General features: G+C 40.8%; 1 protein-coding gene across 1 annotated transcript in view; it reads left to right on the top strand.

Moving 5' to 3' along the window:
* Window positions 1-19,040, top strand: part of LOC132403320 (formin-2-like) — a 392,743-nt gene that overhangs the window by 129,347 nt on the left and 244,356 nt on the right. The window contains 1 exon segment of the mRNA XM_059986771.1: window positions 789-930. Within this exon segment, the coding sequence (XP_059842754.1) occupies window positions 789-930 (142 nt within the window).

The following is a 19,040-nucleotide window of genomic DNA, read 5'->3' on the forward strand; positions in this document are numbered from 1 at the left end:
GCTTTTAAGTTGGTGCCGTGTTTAATTCTCAACATCGTTGCTATAAAGAGCAAAGAAAAATACTTAATTTTGTTGTGGCTGAAAGCAAGTCCCAACTGCTGCTGTTTTGGAAGGCGTTTTGTTTTGGTGACGGATATTGTGTTCAACATCTGTGATCTATTTGGTTGAGGTCTTATGTAATGTGACTGCAAGATTACCGGAGCTTAAGCTGTAGACAGTGGCTGGAAGCCACCTTTTCCATCCCTCCAACACTCCCCCCCCAAAACCACCACTTCCCATTCAACTTGAGCTTTTCACTCAACTATTGATGTTGTTTATATGCAAGAGGTCCATTTCTAGGTTGTGTCCGAGATATTGAAAGTCTCCATTACATCTGTTCATACATGGCCAAATTTTTTACTAATAAATTGTTCTTCCACCTCATTCATTCTCAAAATATAGCTGCAACTGGGTAGGCCTGTGTATCATGCCCCTCCCTGATTGCCCAGTGTTGAGGACAGTTTAAAATTAGCACCATGCTGTGCTCTGGAGTGTCTTATTAACCAGGCTTGTCCAGATAGGCAAATCTTGGTCTTGAAATACACAAGTAAACCAAATAGCCTTTAGCAGTAAACTGGAAGAGGTATTGTAACCATTATGATTTTTTTTAACTAAAGTTTAAAATTTCTCAGCTTTCATAATGGGATTTGAAGTCAAGTGCAGTAACTTAATGACTGTACTGACTACTGTCAGGAAAATTAGTTGTCATTTTGAGTAGATTTTAAATTAAATGCATTTCTTCTTTGTAGAGAAACAACACTACCCATTTGGGCAGCACTGGAAGAACCTACAATTAATGCTCAAGAACTGGAAAACTACTTCTCCAAATCGGCTGTCAAGGAGAGGAAAAAGCCAATTTCGGATACTTACAGCAAAACAAAAGCCAGACAGGTAAATTGTCTCCAGTTACAAAGAAATCTGATGGAATCTTCTATGATCTAAAATACACTCTTAAAATAGAAACATAGAAAACCTATAGCACAATACAGGCCCTTTGGCCCACAATGCTGAGCCAAACATTACTTAGAAATTACCTAAGGTTACCCATAACCCTCTTTTTCCAAGCTCCATGTACCTATCCAGGAGTCTCTTAAAAGACGCTATCGGATCCTCCACCTCCACCACCGTTGCTGGCAACCCATTCCATGCACTCACCACTCTCTGGGTTAATTAACAAAAAAAATAATTACCCCTGACATCTCCCCTGAATGTTTTTCCAAACACCTTAAAACTGCGCCCTCTCATATTAACCATTTCAGCCCTGGGAAATGGCCTCTGACTATCCACACAATCACTGCCTTTCATCATCTTGTACACCTTTATCAGATCACCCCTCATCCTCTGCTGTTCCAAGGAGAAAAGGCTGAGTTCACTCAACCTATTCTCATAAGGCATGCTCCCCAATCCAGGCAACATCCTCGTAAACCACCTCTGTACCCTTTCTTTGGTTTCCACATCCTTCCTGTAGTAAGGTGACCAGAACTGAGCACAGTACTCCAAGTGCGGTCTGACCAGGGTCCTATATAGCTACAACATTACCTCTCGGCTCTTGAACTCAATCGTACGCTGGACGAAGGCCAATGCACTGTATGCCTTAACCACAGTCAACCTGGGATTGTGTAAAATTCTGTATGCATAATGATTTTAGCAGCAAGTTCTGATTGTTTCACCGAAATGTCAATCCATCTTTCGGACGGGCAGGCCAGCTGTATATTGCTTGCATTCACTTTGTATTTCAGTTCTTATTTGTTACCAGCTCCAGAACTCAATGCACTTGCAAGGACTCTTTATCTTATTATCCTGTGTTTTCAGTATTGCTATTTATACTTGCATTTGCACAGTTTGTTGACTCCTGCACTCTGGTTGATCTTTCCTTGATCCTGCTGTAGCTACTATTATATAGATTTGCTGAGTATGCCAACAACAAAATGAATCTCGGGGTTGTATATAGTGAGGTATGTACTGTGATAGTAAACTTTAGTTTGAACTTTTGAACTTTGAAATAGAGTATCATGTACAGTTCTGGTCTTCCTGTTATTGGAAGCATGTTCTTAAATGGGAAAAGTGAAAAAAGATGCACAAGGATTTAGCCTGGACTAAAGGGTTTGAGTCTGAGAGATTGGATTTGCTGGTGCCCTCTTCTCTGGGGTGAAGGAGGCTGAGAAGTGACCTTAGATTTCGGAAAGGATATGGGGTGTAGGTAAAGTGGTTGTTTCAGTTTTTTTCCTCAGGATTGGAAGATCCAAAATTTGGAGGGCTTGTGTTTAAATTGGGGGGGGGGGATAAAAATGGATAAGGATTTGAGACGCACAATTTTCCTGCATTTGATAGTGAGTATATGAAACAAGCTGCCAGAGGAAGCTGCAGAGCTGGATATAATTATGACATTTAAAAGACATTTGACAAATAGGTTGAGACAGGTATAAGCCAAATGTAGGTAAGCATAATTGACATGAACAAGTTGGGATGAAGGGCCTATTTTTGATGCAGTATGTAGCTCTTTCACTTTAATTTGAGCAGTGTACTTCTGGTTAGAACCAAGTCTACACCAATGTTCCCTCCAATTTGTAATGACCAGTGTGTGCAAAAATCTTATGCTGTGCATTTTTTTCCTAGTGACTACAACATGTGCACTGAATTTCTTCAAATAAAAACAGTACAAATAATTCAGTTCTAAAATCTGCAGTCAACTTATTGCTAACTCCATGTTGGCAACACCATCTGCTTCAGAAACCGGAAAAGGAAATATGGTTGTGTATAATTGTGAAATATACTTAACATGCCAGAGATAGAGGGTGCCAACCTTTTGTGTGCAGTTTAATTTCCTTTGTGCTCTATTAGCAAAAGATGTATGCGTGTACACATCTTTAGAGAGTTTTGTGTACCACATAGAGAAAGACTGTTTCAGTGCATTATTTGTGTGGCTGAAGTGTCAAAAGAGGGAAAACTGAGCCAAAGGTTATTGTTTGAGGGATAACAGACTGGCAACTTAGTTAACCCTGTTGGTGGACCAATTTCCAAAGAGCAGATAATCAGTGTGGGGTTGATTGAACCTTCAAAGATATAAAATAACTTTAGCTTCCATTGTTATCCATGCGTTCAACATTTTTACTTTGTAAGAAATTAAAAGATGAAAATTTAAAGCTGAAGATGCTAACAATGTGAAATAAAATCATGTGAGGGTAAGACTCAGCAAGTTTGGCAGCATCTGGAGAGAGACAGGTTGCAGAACCTTGTCAGAATTTTGAAAGGGAAAACTGTTGCTTTTAAAATTTGTGGGTTCTAGGTTTTAGTTTTTAGTCCTTTAGGATTTGAATCTACTTAAATATCACTCTAAATTAGTTACAGGAAAATAGCTAACCGCATTGATCCCGAGAAAAGTTGAAATGCTGTGAACTTGCATTGGGAGGGAACAAATTCAGCTGAATTTAAAGGATTGTTAAACCAACATGCCTCAATATCAAAATAAAAACCGAAGCTCTTAAACTTGAAGTTGGGTAATCCTGTTGAGGTTGGCTAAATCACATTTGTATATTCAGATTGTGTTAACTTGAATAAGACAGTAGGGAAAAGAATAAGGCATGCTGTGATGCATACAAATTACCTCATACCACTGTTTATTTTTTACCTGTTATTTTTATTGAACATCCAGAATTGAGGGCTCTGCTTAATGTTAAAATCAATGTAGTCACATTGCAGAAATGCATCCACAAATTCATCAAGGCACAAAGCAAAGTTACTTTTGGATATTTGTGCTTTAGTTGATTTGAAGCAGAATGCCAATCTAGTTAGACCATAGATATTGGAGCAAATTCGGGACTTCTAGCCCATTGAGTCTGGTCGCCATTTCATCATGGCTTCTTATCAACCATGGATCTATCAACCTGTGCCTTAAATGTACACAAAGACATGGCCTCCACCGTTGCCTGTGGCAAAGAATTCCACAAATTCACCACTCTCTGGCTAAAGAAATTCTTCCTCATCTCGGTTCTAAAAGGACGCCCCTATATTCTGAGCCTGTGTTCTCTGGACTGAGACTCTCCCACATCCACTCTGTAAAGGCTTTTCAACATACAATAGTAATAAGGTCACCCTTCATTCTTAAGTTTTAGTGAGCTCCCGCCCAGAGCCGTCAAATGCTCTCCATATGTCAAACTATTCAATCCTGAAATCATTTTCATGAGCCACCTTTGAGCCCTTTCCAGTTTCAGCACATCCTGTCTAAGATGAGGGGCCAAAACTGCTCTCAATATGCCAAGTGAGGCCTCAGTGGGGCTTTATACAGTCTCGATGTTAAATGCTTGCTTTTCATTCTAGAACTCTTGAAATGAATGCTAACATCACATTTGCCTTCATGTCCACAGATTTAACATGCAAATAACTTTTAGGGAATCCTGCACAAGGACTCCCAAGTCCCTTTGTGCGTAATTTTTTATATTTTCTTTCCATTTAGAAAATGCTCAACCCTTTCATTTCTTCTACCAAAGTGCATGGCCATACACTTCATGACACTGTACTCCATCTGTCATTTTTTTGCCCATTCTTCCAAGTCCTTCTGCAGCTTCTGTACTTTCTCAACTGCCTGTCCCTCCACCGATCTTCATAGCATCTGCAAACTTTGCAACAAAGCCATCAATTCCATCATCCAGATCATTGACATGTATCATAAAAAAAGAATTTGTCCCAACACAGATCCCTGTGGAATACCACTATTCACTGGCAACCAACCAGAAAAGGCTCCTTTTACTTTCACTTTGCCTCCTGTTAATCAGCCATTGCTAAGATCTTTCCTGTAGTACCATGGGCTTGTAGCTTATTATGCAGCCTTGTGTAGCACCTTGTCAATGGCCTTCTGAAAATACAAGAATGCAACATCAACCTTCATCTGTCCTGCTTATTATTTTTTCAAGAATTCCAACAGATTTGTCAGGCAAGATTTTCCCTTGAGGAAATCATGCTGACGACAGCCCATTTATCATGTGCCTCCAATTACTCCGAGACCTCATCCTTAATAATAGACTCCAACACCTTCCCAACCACTGAGGTCAGACTAACTGGCCTATAGTTCTGCCTCTCTTGAATAGTGGGGTGACATTTACAAATTTCCATTCTCCCAGACCCACTACAAAATCAATTGATTCTTGAAAGATCATTACAAATGCCTCCAATCTCTTCAGCCACCTCTTTCAAAGCACTGGGCTGTACACCATATGGTCCAAGTGACTTGCAGTATCTACCTTCGACTCTTTCAGTTTCCCAAGAATCTTCTCTCCAGTAATGGTAACTTCACACACTTCGGGTCCCTTGACACCTGGAATTTCCACCATAACTACTGGTGTCTTCCTGGGAAGACTGAAGCACAATTCTTATGCTGGTTATCTGCCATTTCCTTGTCCCCATTACTAACTCTCAAGAGTCGCATTTCAGTGGTCTGATATCCACTCTCGCCTCTATTTTACATTTTGTATCTGGAAAAAACATGTGGCATCCTCATCAATATTATTGGTTAGCTTACTTTTGTATTCCATCTTTACCTTTTTAAATACTTTAGTTGCCTCCTGTTGGTTTTAAAAGCTTCCCAAACTTCCCACTAATATTTGCTCTCTTAAATGCCCTCTTTGGCTTTCTTGTGGCTTTGACTTTCGTTAGCCACAGTTGTTATCTTTCCTTCAGAATAATACTTCAGGATGTGTTTATCCTGTACCACCACCTTTGCTTCTAGAAATTCCAGCCATTGCAGCTCTGCCATAATCTCTGCCAGTGTTATTTTCTGATCAATTCTGACCAACTGCTCTCTCGTGCCTCTGTAATTCCCTTTACTCCACTGTAATACTGTGACCTTTGCTCCTCTTCAAATTTTAATGTGAATTTAATCATATTATCACTTTGCCTAAGGGTTCTTTTACCCGAAACTCTTTAATCAATTCTGGATCATTACACAACACCAAATCCAGAATAGCTGATCCTGTAATAGGCTCAATCACATGCTGCTCTTAAAAACGTCTCGTAGGCACTCTACAAATTTCCCCTTCTGCAATCCATCTACCTGCATATTAAAATCTCCCATGGCTGTTGTAACATTGCCCTTTTGATATGCATTTTTATCTCGCATTGTAATTTTTAGGTCCCATCCTTGCTACTGATTTGTGGGGTGGGGGGGGGGGGGTGTAGGGATGGTCTCTATACAACTCCCCTCAGGGTCTTTTTACCCTTGCAGTTCCTTGGCTCTGTCCACAATGATTCAACATTTTCCAACCCTATAAATCTACTTTCTAATGATTTGATTTCATTTTTTTAACCAATAGAGCAATGCTGCCCCCCTGCCTTTCTGCCTGTCCTTCTGATGCACATTAAGCATCTTTCAGCCATGATTCAGTGTTACCTACAACATAGCTGCTAATCTGTAACTGTGACAGGTTCATCTACTTTATTCTGTATGTGGTGCACATTTAAGTGTAACACCTTTAGTCTGATATTCATCTATTTTGATTCTGTCTGCTTTTTTACATTGTATCTCATCATGTCGTTGGCAATTTTGCTTTATCAATAGCTTCTCCTCACTACACATTGCCCCTGTTGGTAAACTTGCCATTCATCTTCAACAATCAGCCTTTCCTATGATACTACTTGTATTGAAATATACGCCGCTTAGGAATCAAAAGGTTGAGCGTGGTGTGACTAGTGTCGTAACTGAAGTCTTGCCAACATCCGTCTCCACTAACTGTTCTTGCAAGCTGGTTCCCATCCCTCTACAACTCTAGAATAAGCCCTACTGTGCACCATTAACAAACATTCCCGCAAGGATATTAGTCCCGCCTCCAGTTCAGTTGCAAACCGTTTCTTCTGTACAGGTCTCATCTTCGCTGGAAGAGATCCTAATGATCCGAAAATCTTGTGTCCTCGCTCCTACACCAACTCCTTAGTCACATTGCACTGCAATCTTCCTAGTTCTGGCTTCACTAGCGCATGGCATGGGTAGCAGTCCTGTGATCACAACCCTGGAGGTCCTGCCCTTGGCACCTAACTCCCCGAACTCTGTATGCAGAACCTCATCATTTGTCCTGCCCATGTCATTGGTACCTACAGGGACCATGACTTCCCACTTAAGAATGCTAAGACTCAGTCTGAGAGATCCTGGACCCTGGCATCTGGGAAGGAACATTGCATCTGGGAATCTGGAACCTCCTGTCCATTCCCCTAAGTAACAAATACCCCATCTCCACAGTGTGCCTCCTCTCCCATCTTCCCTTGGGAGTCAGAGGCAGACTCAGTGCCAGAGAACTGACCACTGATTTCCTTTGTTAGATTATCCCCAAGCAGTGATATACCTATTGTTGGGTGGCCTCAGGCCTATTATGAACTAGCTCCTTAATCCCTTTCCCCTTCCTGACTGTTAGCCAGTTTCCTGTGTCCTGTGCCTTTTGTGTAACTAACTCTCTACATGTCCTATCAATGTCATCCTCTGCCTCCTGATGGATCCTGAGTTCATCCAGTTCCAGCTCCAACTCCTTAACATCGTTTGTTAGCTGGATGCACTTCTCACAGTTGTAGTGGTCAGGGATAGTGGAGGTCTCCCTCCTTTCCCACATCCTGCAAGATGAGCATTCAGCTATCCTACATGGCATCTTTGCGGCCCTGGCTGAGCAGATATATAAAAGAGAAGGGGGAGAAAGCTTGACCTTGAGCTTTTCTTTCCTTTGCCGCCTTTTACTGAAACCCCTTTGTGGAAGCATCAGAGTTAAAGCCTCAAGATGACCACTTTAACTTTGTCTACACCAACCACCGCCACTGCGCTTGCCCCTGCCTGTCTTTAATTTGCTAATCAATCCCAAACACTAATTGGTCATTGCTCAATGCTGTTTCTCGCTGTTGCCTTTTGTATTTGGGCAATGGCCTTGATTGAAATCCTGTCCTTAAAGCTTCCGACATCTGAATCGGCTGCTGGGTAAAGCTCCTTCTGCAAGTGAAAAAGAGCAGTAACAAAGCAATGAGGAAATTTATCAGTAGCTTCCTTTATAAAACTGCTCAAGCTCAGCCAGATTGCAAGGGGATCTTTAGTGAACAGCCCCTTTCAAGTCTCGCCACAAATTCTCATTTGGTTTGAGGTCTGGGTTCTGACTTGGTCACTCCAGGACATTAATTTGGTTGTTTTTAAGCCATTCCTGTGTAGCTTTGGCTTTATGCTTGGGTTCACTGTCTTGCTGAAAACAAATCTTCTCTCAAGTCACAGTTCTCTTGCAGACTGCATCAGGTTTTCCTCTAGGATTTCCCTGTATTTTGCTGCATTCATTTTGCCCTCTATCTTCACATGCCTTCCAGGTACTGCTACAGTGCAGCATCCATATAGCATGATGCAGCCAGCAACATGCTTCAAGGTGGGGATGGCATGTTTTTTTGATGTGCAGTGTTTGGCTTACACCAAATATAGCATTTTGTCTGATTGCCAAAAGCTCAGTTTTGGTTTAAGCAGACCATAGAACCTTCCAGCTGACTTCAGAGTCTCCCACATTCCTTCAGACAAACTCCTAGCTGAGATTTCATGCAAGTTTTTCCTCACAGTGGTTTTCTCTTTGCCACTCTCCCATAAAGAACGCTGTGACTGGTGAAGCACCTAGACAACAGTTGTTGTGTGCGCAGTCTCTCCTGTAATGTATTATGTGAGTATTCGTAGGTCAGAGTGCGTATGATGTCAGAACGCGGGGGTTTTGTAAAATGGAAGTCTGGTGAATAAACGTGTCTGTTTAATATACTGCGGTGTCTGAGTCACATTAACACTACATCTCCCATCTCCCCCACAGAAGCTTGTAATTCCCCAGTGTTGTCATAGGTCTCCTGGTGGCCTCCCTCACTAGTCCCCTACTTGCACAGTCGCTCAGTTTTTGAGGACGGCCTGCTCTTGGCAGATTTACAGCTGTGCCATATTCTTTCCATTTCTTGATGATTGACTTAACTGTACTCCAAGGGATATTCAGTGACTTAGAAATTTACTTGTATCCATCTCCTGACTTCTGCTTTTCAATAACCTTTTCATGGAGTTGCTTGAAGTGTTCTTTTGTCTTCCTGGTGTAATTTTTTTTTCCTGGATACTGACTCACCAGCAGTTGGACCTTCCAGATACAGGTGTATTTTTACTACAATCAATTCAAACACCATGACTGCACACAGGTGATCTCCATTTAACTAATTGTGACTTTTAAATCACTGGCTGCACCAGTGATTTGGTGTTTCATATCAAAGGGGGTGAAAACTTGTGAAATCAATTATTTTGTGTTTTATATTTGTAATTAATTTAGTTCACTTTGTGGAGATCTGTTTTCACTTTGAAATGAGTCTTCCTGTTGATTAGTGTTTTTTTTTTTAAAAAAAGTGCCAAATTAAATCCACTGCAATTCAGTGTTGTAAAACATAAAAATGTTTCTTGCTCTCAGCCCTGGGTCTCACCACCTCAACTGACCTTTCTAAACTGGTCAAGCATGCCTCACTCTCAGGACTGGGTCGTGACACCTTGGCTTATCTTGTCTTGGATCTGTGACTTTGAATTGACTCCAGGCCTACTTTAGCAATGGTCAAACACTGGATTGTTTCTCACTCTTGGTCATTGGACCCTGCACCTCTGTTCAGCCCAGCCGTGCCAGGCTGCAGCTGTGCTGCATCTTGAAAGACTTCAGTTCATACCGCAGAAGAAGTTACATTGCACAGGCAGTTTTAATGGGAGGCTGCAGGCTACTGATTGCAGTGATTGTTATCCAGAAAAAGTGTGATGTAGTGTCCAGAAATGGAGTAGTTAGTGGACTTGTTTGTTGCCAGTGAGGTGTCACTATGTTTCATCAGTGCCTTCAACCGGAATTAATAATGATCTTTAATGTATCTCAAGATGCTGGAATCTTTCCGGAAGATGGGAAAATTTGCAAATGTCACTCCGCTCTTTAAAAGGGAAGTGGGCAGAAGAAATAATATGATAGGCCATTTAGCCTGACTTCAGTAGTTGTGGAGATGTTGGAGTCCTCGACTAAGGATGAGGTTTCAGGGAACTTGGAATAGGCCAAAGCCAGCATGGTTTCCTTGAGGGGAAATATTGACAAATCTGTTGGAATTCTTTGAAGAATTAATAGGCAGGATACAGAAAGAGTCAGTGGGTGTTATTTACTTGGATTTTCAGAATGCCTTTGACAAAGTGCCTCACAGAATCTTGCTTAACAAGATGAAAACCCCTGCTATTACAGGAAGGATACTAGCATGGATAGAAGATTGGCTGACTGAGAGGAGGTAAAAAGTGGCAATAAAGGGGCCCTTTTCTGATTGGCTGCTGGTGACTAGTGGTTTTCCGCAGAGATTGGTATTGACTGCTTCTCTCTCATAAGTCAATAATTTAGGTTGAAGTAATGGCTTTGTGATCAAGTTTGTAGATGATCAAAAACGGGTGGAATCAAAAATGCAGGCAATCTGCAGAGGAACTTGGATTGGGAGAGTGAATGAAAGTGGCAGATGGAAAATACTGTAGAGAAATGAATGGTCAAGCACTTAGCAAATAGTCTGTCTTTATCACTTTTATCAAAGTGGAGAGAAAATTCAAAAATCCGCTTTGCAAAGGGATCTGGAGTCCTTGTGCAGCATTCCCTAAAGGCTAATTTGCAAGTTATGTCAGTGGTGAAGAAGGCAAATGCAATGTTAGCATTCATTTTGAGGACTAGAATAATGTGTATATGATGAGAGGCATTGATCGTGTGGCTAGCCAGAGGCTTTTTCCCAGGGCTGAAATGGCTTACACGAGGGGGCATAGTTTTAAGGTGTTTTGAAGTAGGTACAAGGGGGATGTCAGAGGCAAGTTTTTCCCACAGTGGTGGGCGCATGGAATGCACTGGCAGTGACAGTGGTAGAGGCAGATATAATGGGATCTTTTAAGTGTGGAGCTTGGAAAAATAGAGGGTTATGTTGTAGGGGAATTCTAGGCAGTTTCTGGAGTAGGTAACATGGTCAAAGGGTCTGTGAAGTGCTGTTGATCTCTATGTTCTAATAAGAGCAAGGATGTAATGCTGAGGCTTTGCAAATCATTGGTCAGATCATACTGGGAGTGTAGTGAGCAGCTGTGGTCCCTTGTCTAAGAAAAGCTGCTGGTATTGGAGAGGGCCCAGAGGGAAGTTCATGAATGATCCCAGGAATGAAAGGGTTAATTGAGTGTTTGGCTTTGGCCTGTGCTCACTGGAGTTTAGAAGAATGGAAGGGTGGGTGGGGGGAGATCTTAGTGAAACCTATCGAATATTGGAAGGACTAGTTGGTGGATTTGGAGATTATGTTTCCTGTGGTGGGTGAGTCTATTCACTGAGGGAACAGCCTCAGAATAGGAACAAAGGAGGAGGAATTTGGCCAGAGGGTGGTGAATCCGCAATTCATTGCCATGGATGGCTGTGGAGACCAGGTTATTGAATATACTTAAAGCAGAAATTGATGGGTTCTTATTCTGGAGGTCAGGTTACAGAGAGAAGGCAGGAGAATGGTGCTGAGAGGGATAATTCAGTCATGGTGGAATGGCAGTTCAGACTTGGACCAAATAGCCTAATTCTGCTGCTATGATTTATTGTATAGGTGGGTGGCAGGGGTGTTTGTAGAAATTAGTGACAGCTAAATAGGGGAATAATTGGAGGCATGGGACTGATGAATCTGTTTGGGAGCTAGCATGGACTGAGCTACATGCCTGCTTCCTGTATCACAATGTCAGCCTAAAATCATATGATTTGGTGTAGGAAGGAACAGAAAAGCTCAAGTAGTTTTTCCATTTGTTTAATGCAGCAAATTTGGGTCTGATTTTAAATGCTGTTACTTAATCATTAGATTCTATTTATCAGTTTGAACCAATTTTGAATTCTGGAACTCATCCCGGAAAAGCAGTTTGACACTGACAATAAATGTCAGGAATGACAAATTTGCATTTTAGTGGCATGTTTTTCTGTCAAATTCTAAATTAATTCTGGATTTGTAATTTTTAATGGAATTCTTCTGTGTTAGAGGCATCAATGTGGTGTAAGTGGCTGGAAGATTGGATCAAATTCATATAATTGTGATGTTTTCTTTATCTGAGAAATAACTTGATGCGACCTGAGCTATTTTGTATTTGATTTTTGACTTGATAATCTTGGGTAAATTTTTGTTAAAACCCAAATTCCAGATTTTGCCAAGCATTCATTCCGATACTAGGAAAATGGCTTTGAACTGAAGCAGAAGTTTAAACAGTTAAACTTAAGCACTGATTGTCATACAAAACATGGTGAAATTGCTGATAAATGGAACTTTGCACTCTCATTTTCATCCTTTTCAAAAGGAAGACATCTGAACTTCAGTGGTTAATGGCAATATCGTGTGTTGCACTTGAGTAAGCCATCTGTGTTGATCGCTTTAAGGGCACAAGAATGATTTACGTTAGATTTCTGCTCAGTGTGGAAAAAATGATATTTTTTTGCCACCCCTTTTTCTGCATTAACTGAGTGCAATCCATGGCAAGATGCCTGCTGGTAATTCTGCAGTTAGTGGGGAGAACATTTGGTGTTTGACATATCTTTGTTCTTTTGAAACCCATTTAACAATATGTATTGCCCTTGTATGGCTCTGCTTGACAGGGGAACTCCTGCTGCAGATGTTTTCATGACTGCTGGTTTGGAATGCACAATCCACTTACAGCAATAAGAGGAAAGCACTGCCAGTAACTTGCACTCAACCTTTAACACAGCTCTGCATTCCATAGTCGTGATCTGGTATGTGTCTACGGTTGCTGGTCAAGTGATGTCGCTGCTGACTTGCTTTTGGCATCATAAAAATACCTATTTTTGTTGATCCCGTTGTCCTTGCTCTAAATATAAGAGCAGAAATTTGCCATACACAAGCTTTGTGTTCAGAAGTCTGTTGTGAACATTACACTTGCAAGTCACAAGGCAAAACAATACATTATAGTTGTAATGGAAGCCTTAGAAGGATGGTGTCCATTATTAAGGACCCCATCACCTGGAACATGACCTCTTATTGATCCTGTCAGAAAGGGGGTATAGAAGTCTGAAGGCACACACTCAACAATTCTGGAACAGCTTCTTCCTCCCTGCCATTAGATTTTCTGAATGGACATTGAACCCATGAGCACTACCTCACTACTTTATTTGTTTTTGCACTATTTTTAATTTAACTACTTGGTATACATATTCTTTTCTATATTGTCATGTCTTGCATTGTACTACTGTTAACAAATTTCATGACGTGCCAAATTAGGCAGTTAGAACTAAGTGATATTTGTTTGCCATGACATAAAAAATACAAAATGCACAAGAATGGAAATCCAACTTCAGTCTATTTCTATCCAAATTAATGCATGGTTGCATATAGTTTTCAGATTGATGTTCGCCTCTCAAAAATATGACGGGAAGCATTTGGTTTTAATCAATTGAACCATCAGATTCAAGCATGCAGTTAATTTGTTTGGCAAGTAACTTTTTCAGTAAATTGGTGAATGCTGCTTAAGTCAACAGAAATGAGTTTGGAATAGTGTCCTGTTAAAACTAAAGAAAATTTATTGATGAAGCTTGAATTTTAAATTTTTATTTGGTACTAGTTTTTAAAAAAAAAAATACTGCCAGAACATTCAACTTTTTAAAAGCGTAAGTGGAACAATAGTATTCTTTTTGCAATGAGAGTGAAACATTTTGTATTAAGGACATGCCTCTCTAAAGAGGCTGTGCTTAGACCAAACATACCTATTTTACTGGAACAGCAAATATATCTATTATTGTAGCGGGGGGAACTTGGTCAAGGATTCGATAACCCTATCCAATTGGGAGAGTACAATCTCCAATACTTAAAACTGCTTTAGCATGGATTTCTCTCAATAAAAAATGATCACATTTATAATGATTTGGTTTTGCATATGCTCGCTCCCTCAGCAATAAATGCAAATTCTAAACTAGAGAAATTTGGGTTGAAAGATGATCAGACTTTCCGGTCCAAATCATAAGCATTGGTTTTGATGACACATTTCTGGGGAGAGCATTTGGTACTCTTAAGTTAGATTTAGCAATCTGAAGGGAGCTCTGACATGCCTACCAAGTCTATCAATCTCGTGTTGAGTGTCCAGAATGTGCTAGCTGGGAGGAGAGTCCAGTCCAGGGGAATGGATAAGTAACTTGCCCAGAAGTTGTGCGGTAACGCAAGAAATTGAGATATGTAAATTGAGGATATGACATGGGATTCTATTCTGTATAGTCAATTTATTGTTAGAGTACAGGGTCATATCTTGTTCCGGTTCCTGGACAATTGCAAGCTCTGGGTGCTGAGATGTTCAGGCACTGAAAACAATGGCAGGCCCATAGATTTTATGCGGCTTGGATTATCCTTGAATTTGACTTGCACTTAACAATTGGTATTTAGTTCTAACTATATTGCAAACACAGCCATCAACCCAGAATAAGTGTAGTCTATGATATGCTGCTGCTCAAGAACCTTCCTGATATTCTGGGGAAAACAGAACAAGGGTCTGCCTATATGTAACTGTACTCTAGATAAAACTGCTTTATGACAAATCTGAAATGGAACTGCCTTGCAGGATAAACTAATCATGAAAAAACATAGAATAAATATGAATATCATGCTCTCTACCTGACTAGAGTATACCGAAATACAAGCTTGAGGCAGAAGTTCAAAAAAGATGTCAGCTGCTGCCCTGTGTCTTGGGATCACACTTATTGTGATTTAGGTGTAAAATTTATAGAGCCATTTCAATGCACTCACCCTAGACCAGGGGTCGGCAACCCGCGGCTCCGGTGCCGCATTCGACTCTTTCATCTCTGTGCTGTGGCTCCCCGTGGTTTGTTAGTTTTTGAAATGTAATTCGAAATTTGAAGATTATGGTGATCTTGTACAATCTAAATCAAACGTTGTGGCGACCCCATTTCCTGGCACATCCGAACCGGCTCACAATTAGCCAGCGTTCCGGTTAAGGGAGATAGCCTACGGGGGTTTGTGAGTACGTGTCTTTTGGAGCATCGGCGCTCACGGGGGGGGGGGGCGGGTTGAGGGAGGCTTTAAAGCAAGGCTGTTTAGTTCGAATAAAGTTATCTTTGACTGCAGTGTCGTTATTTTAGCGCTGCGTGTAGCACACCGCTACAACGTGTTTTTTATCGCTATTAATATACGTCACCACTGCCGATGCCTGACACCCACCAGTGCGCGCTTTCTTTTAATTCTTCGATCCAAGGTAGGCTAACTATGGAGTAACCTTCAACCCAACATCTTTTTTTCGGAGTTCAAAATGTTTTTGTTGCATGCAGAAATGTAATTTCGTTTTCTCTGCAGGAGTTCATCAATTTCATAAATGCAACACATTATAGTTTGTTTATACATAGCATAAAGGCAAAAAAAACATTGTATGCAGTGTTATTTCATTTTAAATGTCAAACGGGTTCTGTGGCTCCCAGTGTTTTCTTTTCTGTGGGAAATGGGTCCATATGGCTCTTTCAGTGGTAAACGTTGCCGACCTCTGCCCTAGACCCAAGTTGCTCAAGTTAACACTGATCAAAACTTGCTATCGTCTTATAAATTGTAATCAGAGTATCGCTCAGTGAATTTGCTATCCAGTCGGGAGTTTTAAAATTATGTGATGTGAATTACCAGCATTTAAATTGCTTGACTTGTGTTTCATGCAAGAATCTAACATTTTTTAAAAACTACAGCTGAACAAATGATTGCTTGAGTCTACCACTTCTGTACAGTTAGTAGGTTGCTGTGTTATATCGGGCTGTCAGAGAACTGACCTCATCAGTATTCTGCCCCTTCTGTATATTGGCTTTGTATTGGTTGAGCTTATTTATGCTTTTCACCCATATAGTTTTTCTGTTTGCCCCCACCCCCCGCACCTCAGCTCTGGGATGGGTGGCGGGTTCATTGTGGAGAGGATTGCAGAATTAAGGTGATATCATTAAAACTTTGTGGTGGTGCAGACATTTTGTTACACCTTCGGCAAAGTCAGGAATCAAAAGGTTGAACGTAGTGGGTCTAGTGTCCTGAGTTGCATCTATGTAATGCAAGGAGTTTTGTAGGAAATGCAGATGAGCTCAGGGCATGAATCAGCATGTGGAATGATGATATTATAGCCATTAATGAGACTTAGTTGCAGGACAGGAAAGACTGACAGCTCAATAGTCCAGGGTTTTGTATGCAATAGAAGAGGAGGGGGTAAAGGAGAAGTGGTAGCGTTAAAAGTCAAGGGAAAAAGATGCCATGACAGTGCTCAGTCAGGATAAGAGAGTTCGTCTAGTGAGGCATTGAGTGGAACTGAGAAGATAGAAAGGGATGACCATGTTAATGGAGCTATATTTACGGATCACCCAATTGTCCAAGGGATTTAGTGGAACAAATTTTGAAAGGGGATTGCAAACTGTTATGGGTGATTTTAATTTTTCACAAAATTATTGGGGCTCCCATGCTGTAAAGAACTGATTGGGATAGTGTGTCAAATGTGTTTAGGAAAGTTTTCTTGATCATTATGTAGAGGTCACAATGAGTGTGAGTGACACTTGATAAACTATTGGGGAATGAGACAGGTCAGGTGACAAGTTTGTGTAGGTGATTATTTTGAAACTGACGGCATTCTGATCATTAGTTGCAATGTAAACATGCAAAAAGATAGGTCTAGTTCATGAGGTGAGATTCTAATGCAGAGAAGGCCAATTTTGATGGTATCAGATATGCTCTGGCATGTGTGGATTGGGACAAACAAAGGTGTTAAGTGGGAGGCCTTCAAAAATTGAGTACAAAGCTTGTTTGTGCCTGTCAGATTAAAAGGTAATGATAACAGGTGTAGGGAAACCTTGATTTTCAAAAGATATTAAGGCCCTTTTTTTTCCAAAGGTGCATTGTAGGTATAGACAGTTAGGTCAAATGAGGTACTTGTGGAGTATAAGAAATTAAGAAATGCAGAGAACATTTAAGAAACAAATCAGGACTAAGAAGAGGCATGAAGTTGCTCTAGGAGATGAGATGAAAGTGAATCCTAAAGTGCAAAAGGATTGCAAGGGACAAAATTGCTTTTGGAAGATCAGAATCGTAATCCATCCAAATGGAGCCAAAAGAGATGGGGGAGATCTTAATTTTTTTTTTTTTTTGCATTTGTATTTACTTGGCAGAAGAACACAGTCTATGAAGTAGGGCAAAAGTCCATCAATTTCATGGACTCTATACAGCTTAGAGGAGGTGTTTACAGTCTTGGGGCAAATTAGGGTGGATAAATCCCCAGATCTTGACGAGGTGTTCCTTCAGACCCTGCAGGAGGCAAGTGCAGTGATTGCTGGAGGCCTGGCATAGATATTTAAAATATTCTTGATGACAAGTGAGGTGCTGCAGGATTGGAGGAAAGCCAATGTTGTTCCATTGATTAAGAAAAGCTGTAAAAACTCACCAGGTGAGTCTGATGTCAGCAGTGCAAAGTTTATTGGAAGGTATTCTTAATGACTGGGTATGAGTATTTGGATACTGATGGACTGAATAAGGATAGTCAGCATGGTTCCATGCGTAGTAGGTTGTGACTAACCATTCATAGCTTTTTGGAGAAAGTTACCGGGAAAGTAATTGAAAGCAAAGCAGTGGATGTTGTTTTCATGGACATTAACAAGGTCCCTCATGGGAAATTGGTAAAGAAGGTTCAATCTCTTGGCTTTCAGGATGAGGTAGTAAATTGCATTAGGCAAGAAGCTGAGAAAGTAGTGGTAGATGGTTGTCTCTCTAACTGGAGGTCTGAATAGTGGAGTGCTGCAGAGATCAGTGCTGGGTCCATTGTTACTTGCCATCTATATCAGTGATCTGGTTGATGTGCTTAACCAGGTCAGCAAATTTGCAGATGACACTAAGATGCGAGTGAGGTGAACCATTAAGATTATCAAGGCTTCCAGTGGAATCTGGACCAGCTGGAGAAATGGTAGATGGAATTTAATACAGTCAAATATGAGGTGTTGCACTTCTGTACGACCAGCCAGGGTAAATCTTGCACAGTGAATGGTAGGGTTCTGAGGAGTGTGGTAGAACATGTGGATTTGGGAATACAGGTCCATAATTCATTGAAAGTGGTGTCACAGGTAGATAGGATTGTAAAGAAAGCTTTTGGCACACTGGCTTTAATAAATCAAAAGTATTGAGTACAGGAGATGGGATGTTATGAAGTGCAGTAAGACATTGGTGAGGCCTAACTTGGAGCATCGGGTAGGAGACTAGATGCATAAAAATAATAAGTCAGGATGAGAAAGTTTGTTCCCTTGGCTATTAGGCTTCTGAACTCCCTGCTGCATCATATTCAAAGTGCCACACTTTGTTAATCTGTTCTGTACCTTGCAATATTTAATATTAATGCACTTTATTATTTTTCTGATTCATCTGTAGATTTTATGTGTTATCATGTGTTATGTGTACTATGGTTTACACCCTTGTTTGAAGAAATGTCTCATTTCTCTCTATATGTATATGTGTATATATATGTTATGTGCGTGTATGTAGTTAAATGACAATAACCTTGTGACCAAAACGGTGCACTTACCTACAGGAAATTTATCAATTGGGCTGAATGAGTTAAAAAAAAATAAGGATGTTGTTGGTCTGGAGGTCCTGAATTAAAAGGAAAGATTGAATAGGTTAGGACTTTATTCCTTGCACCACAGAAGACAAAGGAGATTTGAAAGAGGCCTACAAAATTATGAGAGAGAGGGGGTAAATGCAAGCAGGCTTTTTCCACTGAGGTTGGGTGAGACTTCAACCATGGGCCATGGCTTCAGGGTGAAAGGTGAAAAGTTTAAGGGGGCCATGAGGGGAAGCTTCACTCAGAGGGTCATGAGTGTGGAACAAGATGCCAGCTCAAGTTGTTCATGTGAGCTAGATTTCAAACCTTAGGAGGTTTGGAGAGGTCCATGGATAGTAGGGATAGGGAGTGCTGTGGTCCTATTGCAGGTTGATGGAAATGGAGAGCTTAAATGGTTCAGCACAGG

This window comes from Hypanus sabinus, chromosome 12 (genome assembly GCF_030144855.1).
Source record: "Hypanus sabinus isolate sHypSab1 chromosome 12, sHypSab1.hap1, whole genome shotgun sequence".
Lineage (NCBI taxonomy): Eukaryota > Metazoa > Chordata > Chondrichthyes > Myliobatiformes > Dasyatidae > Hypanus > Hypanus sabinus.